Genomic DNA, 13,078 nt, shown 5'->3' with positions numbered 1-13,078 from the left:
TCTGGTTTAGAGTTCTTTCTTTCTTGGTCCTGTTTAGTTCCTTTTTATACGTGTGTGTTGGTTCAAATACAGATATTATACAGTAATGCTTTCGATCTCTCTTGTCAAGTATGCTAGTCATGCAATGTACCACTACCTCTCTGTCTCTCAATCTACACCCAGAACAACTCGCTCGCTCTACTTCTCTCTTTTCTCATCTGGGTAAACTCGAATTGATCTCCTGTATCAACTCCTGGGCCACCTTCTCTCCTTCTTGCAACAATCCCTTTATACGTCCATTATCCAACCCTTCAGGACCTTCTAATCTCAATCCGCAAAGCTTGAGCTTATCTGATCCGAATGAGGAGGGAGAGGGAGAGGAGAAGAAGAGATGGAGTCGGGTAGGACAGGCGGATTCTTCCTGGGGTGTGGCGTCGAGGAAGATATTGGGGGAGTTTGGGACCTGCGCGCGCGTGGAAGTGTCAGCGGGCGTTTGTTAACGAAACGAGCCATGGGTGTGATGCCGAGCCGATCCAACTAGATTCAGTGGTTTCGAGAGGGCACAGAACAGTGGAGGAAATAGGTCATGGACCAGTTGATGCAGCGCTCCACTCACCAAATTCAATGTGACCAGAACTGGTAGTCCCTCTCTCCCTTTCATATATTCCACACCTTTCCCATCATCCAAATCCAAATCCCAATCTTCCCCACCTCTCGCGACATACTTATTCCTCTTCCCGCCCTTGCCACCCCCACCCGCTATAGCAGCTTTGATCCCGCTCAGATCACCTGTCTCAAGAGCATCCTCGTTACCTGTCCAAGAGATTATTTTCGTCTTGGGGATTCTGAGATCGGACAAAGCTGCTCTGGAAGCGAGGACAAGAGTCGATAACATGGAGCCGGAGTTGGAGAGGAGGGTGAGATGTAAGTGCGGTTGAAAGTATTTCTTCCCAGGTAAGATTGGGAAGGGTGAGATGGAGGGGATGAAGTGGGTAGATAAAAGGGAGGAGAGGTGGGTAGAGATCGAGGAGAGGTTTTGGGTATTTATGGATGGGAAGGCTTGTGGTGTTCTATGTATATGACGACCGAAACGAGTCAAATCAATCAGCTTCTCACACAATAAGACAAAGCCGCGTTGGCGAAGGAGAGTGCAACACGACACCTAACGGCGTCGTGTCTTGTGATACTCACACGTCAACCTCAACTTTCCCTCTCCACCCTCCCTCTTCCTCTGACGAGTCAACAACTTCCAATCTCACCCCCGCCACCACCTCTGTCCCGCCTACATTGACCCTCGCACTCCCACTAGCCTGAGGGAAGACGCCATAACTAATTTGGATAGGTCGAGTTGCGAGTGGTGATCTTGCGTCTGGACGAGTGGGTTGGGTAGGATCGGACAAAGAGGAGATGATATAGTTTGTCTCGGAGGGGGATAGTGACGGTGTAGGGATTGACATAGTGGCGATGGTGGACTACTGCTGCGAGTGAGCTACTGTTATGCTCGTTCTTGTCGTCTATGAAGCGTGTCGGTGGTGTGCAGAAATTGGCGATATGCAACTCAGCTTGTCACGATCACATTCGTTGAATTTTGAACTTGGTCTATTAAGTACATCCTTCGAATGATGCTAGTTGCAGAGAATGATCGACGTCGACCGTGAGAAAGTTGAGTTGATAAGTAATAAATACAATCAACTCATGTCCGCGACAAAGTCACTCTGTTTCACGCGTCGCAACATCAATTTATCTTCCCTCGTCTTAACCATCCTCCCCAACTCTACTCCACCTGCATATCCATTAGAGTCTGTCCTGCTAGATCTCGAGCACGATGCCGCCAAAACGCCCTTCTACCTACGCTGGTACGTCGCAAGGCCCATCTCAGCGCCGTCGACCTCAACCAGCTACTTCGTCGTCTGGATCAGAATCCGAGGAAGATGGGGAATATCAAGTCGGAGGAGGGAGTGGAGGTGCGCCCAATGAAGACCAGGACGGGGAAGAAGCAGAGGGGAGTATGAATATCTCTGCGAAAGGTGGACTGAGCGATACGGTGAGTAGAGTTCTCAGCTGTTCATACATGTAACCATGTCCCTCGGGGAGTGCAAGGAAGCTGAGCATCACCGCTTTGCGGACCGTAGGAGATCAAAGCGAAAGCTGGACAGTTGGTGCGATTTGCTCTGTTCAACGAGTACAAACGGGTCCCTCTCAGACGGCAAGAGATCATCAAAAGCGGTATGTTTAGTCTCTACACACTTCTCTTACCTAATTAGCTTTCCAAAACGCGTTATCCGCTTTCCACTTCCAATATTCGATATAATCACTCGCTGACTGCTCTTCTCTTCACTGCCGTAGTGATACCGAAAAACCCTCGAGCATACAATATCGTCTTTGCGCGTGCTCAAACGATCCTACGCACGACCCTCGGATGCGAGCTGTACGAACTACGACCGCGAAATAAGGGCGAAGCTGTACGTCTTGCAGAAGGAGGTGTGGCCACTCAGACTCAGACCCAGACTCAAACGCAAACGCAGAGGAAGAAAGGGAAGGGCAGGGGTTCGGGACGACTCGATGTGATTCAAGAAGATGAGGAAGAAGACGAGGATGAGGACGATGAGGAAATTGTCGCTGCTACGCAAACACAGACGCAACGTTCTAAAGGTATGTAATTCAGCGTAAGAAAAACGTAAACCACAAGGCAGCGTACTGACGGCATCTCACACGCAGGATCAGGAACAAAGACGTATATTCTACGATCAACGCTCCCATCAGCGTTACTCGCGGCGATGTCGAACCCTTCTCCATATCCTATGGGCGTGCAGGAGAATGAAGATTCGGACGATTCGGGCGCATTGATCAACTGGGAGAAAGGAGATGGGACAGATTCGGGACATGTGGGATTGTTGGGTGTTAGAACGGTCATTTTGTCGATCGTCATGTGTCTCGGTCGAGTGGTCACCGATGGTGAGTGAGCTGTGTCCCCCTCACATCCCATATTCTGTCCTATGGTCCCTGTGTGGGTGTATATCTGCACGTGAAAGCTGATTAAAAGTTTGCATGGTCCACAGACCATCTTCATGCCTTACTTCGTCGACTCAACCTTCATCGGGATACTATCCTCCCTTATATATCGTCAGACTCCAACGAGCCCCGTCTGACACTTGACAAGTACCTCGAAGTACTTGCGAAACAATCATATCTCGAGAAAGTCAAACTACCAGGACCGGTAGGAAACGCAGAAGCAGGAGTAGTAGAGTGGAGATGGGGAAATCGAGAAGCGGAATTTTCAGAAAAGGCCGCTGCAAAGTTCATCGAGGAGATGTGAGTGTCGAAATCTTACGGTAGGCTGGAAGAAGCAGCAGAAGTGGCTGATATGGTTTCGTGCGTCTTAGAATGATGGGTAGAGAAGGAGATTCATCAGATGATGAGGAGGAAGAGGAGAGACCGAGAAGAGGTGGAAGACAAGCGAATGGGAATGGACGTAGTACAGGAGAAGAAGAGCTGAGTAAAGAAGCGAAGAGGAAGAAGTTGAGAGAGGATATAGTGAAAGCTGCCGGGGGAGGGTTGGTAGGTGAGGAATAGTGGGGAGAGGACAATGTGCCGAACGGTGGTGGAGCCACTATGGCAGGGTACGGGGGGGTGAGCGGGTGAGGGGCGTTATCAGATGGTCAGGACATTGCATTCGTTGGTAGTAGATCTACAACGGGATCGCATGTACATATCGACAAGGGCTATGATGACGAAGCAAGTTGTGTATCGACGAATCCATGTCCAAGTCGTTGCCAATCCAAACATAAGCGGAATATCCCGTGTGCCACACTGGTAATGTTGTTCTCGCTGGACACGACCGCCGGTAGATCGGTCACTATATGACCCGATAACATTTATGTTTTGAGTCCATCATTACGTCGCATCTCTTCTCATCTCACTTATCGCATCGCATCACATCAACATCCGTCATCCGATCATCGAGCACACTTTTTCCAGTGACCTTCCTCTCACATTCCCTACCTGTTCTGATCATATCTCGCATCAGGGCAGCGCCGCGCCTTACACAATGAACCCCTCTTATTTCTTACCTACGACGACATTCCCACCCGGTCCATCAAATTACACCGATTCATCAAGTTCAACTTCTCCTACACCAGACCACGATGTCCGTCTACCTCCATCTCATCTCGGTTCCTCACATCCCCATCCCCATACGACCGCACAGGGACAAGGACAAGGACAGATCCAAACTGGACCGATGATACATCCTCATCAGGACTTGCATTCTTTCTTGGAAAGTTTCTGGACAAGACAGATGGATACGGTCGAGATTGAGAATCCAGATTGGAAGAGTTATAATTTACCTCTGGCGAGGATCAAGAAGGTCATGAAGAGTGATGAGGATGTAAAGGTAAGTCTGGGTCTGGGTTGGCGTTGTGTTGGTCTTCGCGTGTCGCAAGTCTAGGTCATGGGTATGGGTTCGTGTACGGGATGGGTATGGAGCGGGATGGTGTGTGATGCAGAGATGGAGTGGATCGAGTGTCATCTTCTGACTCGTCAGGCTATCGCAATGGCAATCCGGGTCCAGCGTCTTGGAGCTGGAGGAGTCGATTTTGGGATCTGCTTGTTGCTGGACGTCCACGACAGGAGTTCTCCTAAGTCGAGACAGACCATTGCTGACTGTTTGTGTTTTCTCTTCCACAGATGATATCAGCCGAAGGTACGTTGACGATCGATCCCACTCAAGTTCCAGACCAGGATGCTTGCGTAGGTGCGATCACTGACGGTGCTATCTTACTGCAGCTCCCATAATGTTCTCCAAAGCCTGCGAGAGTGAGTTATCTCTCTGTCCTATATTAAGCGAGGTCTGCGTGGCCTTCAATCCCACTCCATTCTCTACTCATACCCTGTCCTGCTCCGCGACCTGATCTTCTTTCACCTCATTTCTTCCTGTCTACGAGACGGCAAGTCCCCGATCCCCATCCTATCTTCCCAGACCGCCCGACCGACCCCCTCTGGTAGTCCATAACTGACACGATCTCCTTCCTTTCGATCCTCTCTCGCTCGCAGTATTCATCTCCGAACTCACCTGTCGAGCATGGCTCGTCGCCGAATCCCATAAACGACGTACACTCCAAAAATCAGACGTAGCAGCTGCTATTGCCTTTTCAGACATGTTTGATTTCTTAATTGACATCGTACCCCGTGACGATGGAACGACGACCACTTCTACACCAGCCGCAGGCGGTGGCGGTGGTGGTGGGACTACAGCAACAGCCACAGCCACAGCAGGAGTCGCGACTGGGGTGACTTACGAGAATGGAGGAGGGGTAGGGAGTGGAGCGACAAGTGTGGGTATCGCAGAGGAGGAAGAGGAAGAAGAGGATGAGGGTGATGTGGATGGGAGACAAGGTGGATATACCGGTGTGGAAGGGGAAGAAGGTGATGATCTGTATAACGAGTATGTTCAAGAGGACTGAACAGAAACCTGTATGAATAGATATTGTACCCTGTCATGCTCGCCGATCTTTCGAGCTACTGCACCTATCTTAGCCAAACTAGTCATTTTTCGATATATTTATCGCATAGAGATTCGTCACATCGCATCAAAATTGGGATAACATTTACCGATCATACAAAACGTCCTCTCCTCTTTATACCCGTCGACCACTGCTCTACGGACCATGTACTGCCATCCTGTTTATACCACTCGTCACACCGTCCACCCCGCCTTGCTGCTGCGGTTGACCGGGATACGTAGGCGGTCCGCCATCCGCTTGCGCGTGGACGGGGTACGGACTTTGTCCATATTCATTGTTCTGCACACCCTCCTGCCCTTGTGGATATCCGCCCTGTTGTTGTTGTTGCTGTTCCGCCTGTTGTCGATAATAAGCGTCCCAAGCTGCTTTATGTTCCGCATGAGGATCACCTCCACCTCCACCGCCGCCAGCTGCGGTCGGACCTGCACCTCTCCCTGCCATACCAGGTTCGGTATCCTGACGCGGTGGCATCTGTGGTGGGTAGCCTGGCGCACCTGTTGGGACTCGTTGGATCGAAGTTGTGCTCGTCTGTCGCTGTTGTTGTTGCTGTTGGTAATACGCAGGTTCCGGTTGAGGGAAAGACGGTTGTTGCTGAGGAGGTTGACCGTTAGGCGACTGTTGTGGATAAGTAGACTGCTGGGGTTCCGGTCCAGGCACGTATTGAGCAGCCGGTTGTTGGGGGTATCCTTGAGGAGCTTGCTGCACCGGGGGCTGCTGAGCGTATTGCTGATGTTGGTATTGGCCCGCATAAGGATCAGCCTGAGCTTGAGGAGCGTAACCGTACGCTGCTTGAAAAAAAAAATCAGCGATGCTTCTCGAAATGCGAACGCTTGCACACGCTACTCACGTTGCGCTTGACCTGCTGGAGGGAGGGGAGGGTTCCTCAACTCCTCGTACTGTCGCATCGCTCGAAGGAAATTGGCGTTCATGTGCTCGAGCTCGGCTGTTCAAAAAGGAATGTCAGCTTCGCAGTCGTCTGATACGGAGTGCACGACTTAGCTCACCCTTCTGGTCGGAATACTTCTTGATCAAGGCATTGATCTGCCCTTGCAAGCCGACACTCGCTTGGTACATCTCCTGCAGTCATGCACCATCAGGTCAGTCCACATCCTCCGACCACAATGTTGCATGCAGCGTGACCCACCTCGATCTCAGGTCTATCATCCAGTCTGTCGCCTCGAGCTGGATCGATGCCCTTGAGGGTTTGAAGAAGTTGATCGACCAAGCCTGTGATATATGTCAGATTCGTCTCAACAGTTCAACATCGCAGCGTACGTACCTAAGGAAGCAAAGACTCGCGCCTCTTCTTGTGCTTCTTCCTGCAGCTCGCGCGGGGATGGTTCAGGAATGGCCTCGACATACGTGACAGGGAAGATCTAGTGGAGGTGGCGGGTCAGTATTTTCTTCTCTCCAATGCGTTTCGTACTGCACCGAGCCGGTCTCACAACATCCCGTCGGTGGTTGGAGAAAGAGAGAAGATCACTCACTCCGATTCTACCATTACAGGCACCTCTCCACCATTCCTTGAACCCCCTGTCCAAAACTTTGATCACATCTCCCCTCTCAAAGTTGAGTTCCCCAACTTCTGCCGAAGTGAAAGTATACAACGCTCGCACCCTCGTAGCTGTGTTAATATCCATGACTTCTGGTTCAGGTTCAGGTGGGACGGGTGGTAGTTGGTTCTGCGAGCTGTACGACTGAGTTTGAGGTTGGGATTGGGATTTGGATTGGGGAGGTCTCGTCGTAGCAGAGGCTGAGGAAGATGAGCCACCTGCGCCGGGTTGGTAGGTTGAGAATCCGGTTCGACCGCCTTTGTCTTGTTTGGAAAGTTCTAATACGCGAGCGAGTTCCTCCTCTTCCTGACGACGACGGGCATCCTCCTATACAGTTCAAGGGAGGACGATTAAATTTAGTCATAGGTATGTAGTGGAGGGGTAACTCACAGTAGTCTCGGGTGCTGGCTCGGGCTCGTCGAACGTCAAGTCTGGGTAACAGTTCATCGTCAGCACGCCCTGACTGACCGATGTGGGATCGACAGTGAGAGACCGACCACTCACTCTTCGCTCGTAATTGATCATAAAGCTCGCCCATCAGTCCCAAATTGGCATCACCGGTCTCCTCAAACTGTTTCGCCCAAGCTTTGATATATGAAAGAGCCTTCTTCTTGACAGGTGCTGCTGTGGCCTACAGGCGATCCGCAGGTGAATAGGATGATCAGCACTCGTTACCACAACCCACAACAGAGCGAAGGGTCCATCGGGCGGGGGAACAAAGGATGCGATATCGAGCGAGGATTAAGTAGAGGTGACATCCAGTGGCTGATGTCGAAACTGCACTCACCCTGTCGTTGACGAGTCGATCTAAGGCCGTGGTCCAGTTCCTTGATGACAGCTCTCCTAACAATTCCTTCCCACAATTCTGAGCTAGGGTATTCGCGAGCTACAACCAGCAGACGTCAGTCTACACATCCAATGATAACGTCCTTTCCCCTCCGGCCAGACAGGTGTTCGTCCATCGTTCATATGCAATGACAAGTCGGACTCACCTCTAACGCGTAGAGTTGGACATTCGGATTCCGATGCGATAGTCTCTTTTGTAAAGCTCCAATCGCTTGTCTAGCCCTGATCGAGCACATAAACACCATCAACGACTGACTGAGTGACTGATTGATTGGCTGAAGGGAGAGGGCTAACATACCCATTCTGACCTTCCGAAGAGACTTTATCACAAACTTCGAGGTTGAGTGCCCAATCTTCAGAAGCTAAGTTCTCGTCTGTCGCTTTGACTATACCACCGTTGAAATCATGTAAGCTAAGCTGAATACCTACGCCACCCAATCGCGGGATAAGGAGGACCGAAGCCGGGACCGGAGTCTCGGCGTGGCGAGTGAAGTGTGAGGAGGATACGTACCGATCAAGTCATCATATGGATTCGCAGCTGCGGAGAACATGTTGCTTGGCCGATCTGTACTTGATGTGATGTTGATGATAGTGAGAAGGATGATAGAGTGTGAAGGTGTGTGTTGTGAACATTGGATGTGATTGATTGCAGTGTAACGGACCATGACGAATCGGCTTCCCAACGTGGCGATGCGAGGTCACGTGATACACTTCGGTCACCGCGCGCAGCAACCCCCGTCTGGGGCGCGATGTCGACACAAACAATACTCGAGTACTGATAGTCTCGGTTTGATCCCAAACGCTGGACTGAGCTGAGCTGAGCTTAACTGATCGTAATGCATGCTCGATTGCTATTTCTATATTTTGGTCATTACGACTTTACTTCCACCGCTCCCACTACCATCCTCACACCCTCCTTAAGATCCTCCTTATCACTAACGGCCGCACTCCTCTACTCCGCCTTTCTTCGCAAAAGGCAGTAATCGCCATACACCCGTCCGCTTTCTAACAAGCCTCCAGGGAGATAGAACAATCTAGACCACCACGTCGAACTCGCCGCGTCGAGGAAAGGTGTACAGTACTCCTGCTCCCATTCAGGTAAGGAGGACCAGTCGGGTTCCAGCGCGGTAGGTGTCTGAGAAGGTAGCTTGAGCGAGACGATGTATGTACATTGACTAGGGTCGACCTGTACGGGAATACCCGATGTTTAGCAGGAGCGATGAGTCCACGCATTGTTGATGAGACTTACAAAAGTACCGTGGTCGGCAGAGGCTTCATTGTTCCCGTTGAATCTCCCTTCCCTGATCTCCCTTGTCTCGCTCCTAGGCCATCTCGAGCCCTTTGCTCTATCACTACTCTCCCATCGTCGAGGCAACATGCCATCAAACTCCGACTTGATCCACTGAACGTTGATCCCTCCCAAGACCAAATAACTACCTGGGAATCGGTGCCATTCCGAACCGTAACACAGAGTGACAGGAGGCTCCATCGTTTGCAATGGTGTGAAATCCCACTTCGGTTCCGGGATTTCCTTGCCGTAGGGCTCGTAGTTGTCGGGCAAAGGAATGGGTGCGTGGCCTAGCTCTGTCAGGAGTTGAGGAACAGTGTGGTACTGGAAGTGATGGACGATGTCGAGTGGTGCTCGGTAGAAGTAGAAAATGGCGGCAATCCGAGCGAGGGAGATGAGACCGGGGATAAGGATCGCGCAGAGGGTGAGGTTCGAGAACACTTGTGTTCGACCAGCCTATGTCACGTCGTCAACACAGCTCTTAACAGTGAAATAGAAAAGCTTACTCGATATGAAGACTTGGTGAGATTGATGTAGGCGGTCTCAATCCACCCTCGAACGAGGAATACCGAAACTGCAGCATTGAAGCACAAGAGGGGATAGGCGGGGAAGAAGAACCTCTCCTCCTTGTGCGCTTGTGCCGTCAAGATCGCCAACCAGATGTAGAACGGTGCGAGTCTCAGCACCAAAAGTGTGTACGGACTGCTCTCTCCTTCTTTGGGAGCTTGTTGAGTTTTACCTAATCGACGGTGGTCGAATTTGTAGGTGACTGCTAGGGCGGGAAGGGAGAGAAGAGCGAGAGGGAGTACGAAGTTGAAGTTAAGGAAGAGGTTGGCGAGGTAGAACGAAGGCGGGGATGTGCCGTAGAGATCAGGTCCGCCCGAGGAGAAGATGTTGTACTTGATGATGTTGAGAGTAGGGAAGGTCGATCGACCATATGCCCATGAATCGATCATGGAGACGGGAATCTGCGCAACTCTATCAGCATCGAACCCACGCCTCTTTTGAAAGATGTACTAACGGCGATAGCAGCTCCTACGCCGACAGCTTTGACGAAAGTGTCCCATCTCTTCGATCTCCAAGCGCCGGCCAAAGCAGGCGGCACGATCTCTCCACCGCTCAAGAACAAATGCTCGATGACGAACGGGATTGCCAAAGCAGCGCTAAAGGGCCAACCTAAGATCGCACCAAGGGCATAGAAGAACGTAGCTTTGTAAGTTCTGGCGACACCCCGGGGTGTAGAAGTGACAGGTTGGAACCAGAATGACGAAGCGAGCATGGTCGTGTACATCGCAAAGGAAGAAGGGAGGAATGCTGCGTTCGGGAAATCACGTGTAAGCTGACTGGGATATGGAGCATTGCTTTCCTCGCTGACTCACCAACACTAGCGCTCCACATTCCCGCGCTCAGCATCAAGTAGAAATAGAGGTATCTCCCGACACGCTCATTGATGTGCTCAACGACACTTCGGAAGAATCGTGCTTCGCAGAATGAACAAATTGCACCGAGAGACATTCGCAAAGCGAAGAATGCGGCTCGCTATGCAATGGGTTAATGATCAGCTTTCAGCTTGACGGCCGGTTCACTTAGCCTGCAAAGAGGCAGAAGCAAGCTTGTAAGACCTACCTTGTCTAGTCGGAGTAGTCTTGGACCGATATGAGCCAATGGCCAATGGGCGAGGACGTATGCCCAACTCCTTATAGCGAATTGGGGCGACAATTCCCATGTCTGGAAACCCGAATTGTACGAGAAGTAATGCAGAGGTTCGTAGAAGTTGAATACTGAAGGCACATATCATTGTCAGATTGAGGTTGACAAACAATTGTCAAGCAATGAGCTGCGCTGCGGGACGGCTCACCTTCATCACAATCTGAGATAATAGAGTACATCGCTCCGACCGTTCGGATCAACAATAGGATTCGGAAAGCCAACGAGAGGGAAGGCACGAATGGACCGGCTGCATTTCTGACCACCATCCCAGCAGAGCACCATCAGCACCTCACTGCGCGGGGTTAGTAAGAGGATCACTCTACTCACCTCCTCGTTTGATCTTGTAACAACCCCTGATGTCTCCTTCTATAACCTGTCGGAGCTAGTGTTCCAAATTCATCGCGTTCCGGTTCCGTCTTGGGGACCACGATGGCATTAGGTCCAGACGTAGGACGTCGGAATCGTACAGTCTCTGTACCGGGTAAAGCCATGATGTCGACACGACTTTTGATTGATGAGAAAGACGCGTTGAATAAGAACAAGGTGGAAGGTGAAGATGATGACAAAAGTCAAAAGACAAGTTGTTAGTACGGTTACGTGGGTTTTGTTTCTTTGGTGCCTGGATCCAAGAATTGTCAGCAACCACCACTGCCGAAGCCAAAAGATCATTCATTAATATCATCCGTCATTACACTCTTCCATATTTTCAGACAATACAACACTAGTCACCATGCACATCCCTTTCTTCGGATCTACCGCCGAACAACCGGCTGCATCATCTTCGTCGTCGTCCTCGTCGACCGCATCGAGCTCGACAAGCAGTACTCCTACCCCCGTTGAGGTACCCACACCACCTCCATCTGTTAATCGATTCGAATCGGTTCTTCACGATGAGGAAAAGTATCAGGAGCTGCAATATCCCACTTTCGAGGATGTTCCAGGGTGTATGAGATTACTGTGCGTCTCTCAAACCAAAGTTGCTATGATATATCGTGTGAACCCCAACTGATGTGATCTTTACCCCAAAACAGAGACGAATTCCTGATGTGTTACGGTGAGTCCTCCCAATGCCTACTAGACAATCTTATCCCTCTCTGCTCCATCCTTGCTGGTCCCTGTGGACATCCGTGCTGATCAGTGATACTCTTATTAGCCCTCGTACCCCAACTTCGAAACATGTATCGACACGGCGAGTTCCGCGATTGTACTTGGAAATTCCAGGACTTCAAGTACTGTCTCTCTATGAAATCTGAATCGCCAGAAGCGAGACGAGAGCTGTGGGTGAAGAGAAGGGCGGATTGGTGGGCTCGTAGAAGAGTAGGAGGGTGGTGGTGAGGATGTTGGGATGGTGGAGTGATTTGCTGGTTAGATTCCGATGAACGAATGAGAGCGATTAACCTGTTGCTGAGTCAGGTAGGCTTTGGCTGAGTCGGTCGACTTCTTAGAGGTGACTGTCGGCCTTAGCCGACTGAAGTTTGAGGCAATAACAGGTCTGTGATGCCCTAGATGTTCAGCGGAAGCACGCAGCGAGACATGACCGAGCCATGCGAGTATGTACCGCCTATTGGCCGAGAGGCCTGGGTAATCTTGGCAAACTCGGCGTGCTCAAGATTGAGCGATTCAATTATTGCTCTTCAACGAGGAATACCTAGTAAGCGTGAGTCACCAGCTCGCGTTGACCCCGTCCCTGCCCTTTGTACACACCGACCCGTCGCTACTACCTTGAATGGCTTAGTGAGATTTCCGGATTGGCTTGGGAGCCGGCGACGGCACCCCTTGGCCGAGAAGTTGCTTCAAACTTCCTCCCGCTAGTGCCACCACCACCCCCCTTCTGCAAGAGCGGTTTCCCATGCGTCGCGTTGAACTGAGCCGCTTTCTTCTCCTTCTTTTCGGCCATCTTCTCTTTCTTGCTCTTGTGTTGATCTGCGGGCTGGATACGAGGTCAGTATAACCGATAAGGGAGGTATTGGGTTGCTGTGCTTCGACAGGGTGAAGGGGAGAAGTAAGGCTGACATACTCTCTCACGTCCCATCTTGTTTGGGCTATGACTTCTGTCAATGTCGGTGAGCGGAAATGCGATAAGTAATGTGATTGCAGAATTCAGTGAATCATCGGGTCTTTGAACGCACCTTGTCTCTTCTGGTATTCCGAGGGCATGCCTGTTTGAGTGTCATGAAAAC

The 13,078-nt window shown here is 50.9% G+C and overlaps 5 protein-coding genes across 5 annotated transcripts, besides 3 other annotated features; 1 reads left to right on the top strand and 4 right to left on the bottom strand.

The window, feature by feature from the left end:
- Positions 1-193: 193 nt before the first annotated feature.
- Positions 194-1,436, bottom strand: CI109_105660 (uncharacterized protein; the record flags this gene model as incomplete). The annotated part of the gene is made up of 3 exons (XM_032004166.1): positions 194-442; positions 596-1,049; positions 1,171-1,436. The coding sequence occupies 3 exons, from the start codon at positions 1,434-1,436 to the stop codon at positions 194-196; spliced, it is 969 nt and encodes a 322-aa protein (XP_031861397.1).
- Positions 1,437-1,804: 368 nt separating this feature from the next.
- On the top strand, positions 1,805-5,441 carry CI109_105659 (uncharacterized protein; the record flags this gene model as incomplete). The annotated part of the gene is made up of 10 exons (XM_032004165.1): positions 1,805-2,023; positions 2,112-2,205; positions 2,326-2,631; positions 2,698-2,934; positions 3,039-3,291; positions 3,363-3,537; positions 4,007-4,372; positions 4,666-4,681; positions 4,765-4,794; positions 5,032-5,441. The coding sequence occupies 10 exons, from the start codon at positions 1,805-1,807 to the stop codon at positions 5,439-5,441; spliced, it is 2,106 nt and encodes a 701-aa protein (XP_031861396.1).
- A 195-nt stretch (positions 5,442-5,636) lies between these two features.
- CI109_105658 (uncharacterized protein) lies at positions 5,637-8,451 on the bottom strand (the record flags this gene model as incomplete). The annotated part of the gene is made up of 12 exons (XM_032004164.1): positions 5,637-6,286; positions 6,349-6,444; positions 6,506-6,578; positions 6,646-6,728; positions 6,781-6,877; positions 6,989-7,381; positions 7,445-7,485; positions 7,559-7,685; positions 7,842-7,940; positions 8,047-8,122; positions 8,199-8,286; positions 8,412-8,451. The coding sequence occupies 12 exons, from the start codon at positions 8,449-8,451 to the stop codon at positions 5,637-5,639; spliced, it is 1,863 nt and encodes a 620-aa protein (XP_031861395.1).
- A 401-nt stretch (positions 8,452-8,852) lies between these two features.
- Positions 8,853-11,389, bottom strand: CI109_105657 (uncharacterized protein; the record flags this gene model as incomplete). Its single annotated transcript, XM_032004163.1, has 8 exons — positions 8,853-9,086; positions 9,150-9,644; positions 9,695-10,156; positions 10,210-10,502; positions 10,568-10,727; positions 10,815-10,969; positions 11,047-11,153; positions 11,226-11,389. The coding sequence occupies 8 exons, from the start codon at positions 11,387-11,389 to the stop codon at positions 8,853-8,855; spliced, it is 2,070 nt and encodes a 689-aa protein (XP_031861394.1).
- A 239-nt stretch (positions 11,390-11,628) lies between these two features.
- Positions 11,629-11,855: a sequence feature (Protein overlapping with rRNA (CI109_105656, WWD21172.1) was converted to a misc_feature.).
- Positions 11,856-11,929: 74 nt separating this feature from the next.
- Positions 11,930-11,952: a sequence feature (Protein overlapping with rRNA (CI109_105656, WWD21172.1) was converted to a misc_feature.).
- A 99-nt stretch (positions 11,953-12,051) lies between these two features.
- Positions 12,052-12,233: a sequence feature (Protein overlapping with rRNA (CI109_105656, WWD21172.1) was converted to a misc_feature.).
- Positions 12,234-12,546: 313 nt separating this feature from the next.
- Positions 12,547-12,930, bottom strand: CI109_105655 (uncharacterized protein; the record flags this gene model as incomplete). Its single annotated transcript, XM_065967706.1, has 3 exons — positions 12,547-12,590; positions 12,672-12,828; positions 12,916-12,930. The coding sequence occupies 3 exons, from the start codon at positions 12,928-12,930 to the stop codon at positions 12,547-12,549; spliced, it is 216 nt and encodes a 71-aa protein (XP_065823778.1).
- Positions 12,931-13,078: the final 148 nt, after the last annotated feature.

The sequence above is a fragment of the Kwoniella shandongensis genome, chromosome 10 (assembly GCF_008629635.2).
Source record: "Kwoniella shandongensis chromosome 10, complete sequence".
Classification (NCBI taxonomy): Eukaryota; Fungi; Basidiomycota; class Tremellomycetes; order Tremellales; family Cryptococcaceae; genus Kwoniella; species Kwoniella shandongensis.
The sequence above is the reverse complement of the archived record's forward strand: the minus strand, read 5'-3'. Positions and strand labels throughout refer to the sequence as shown.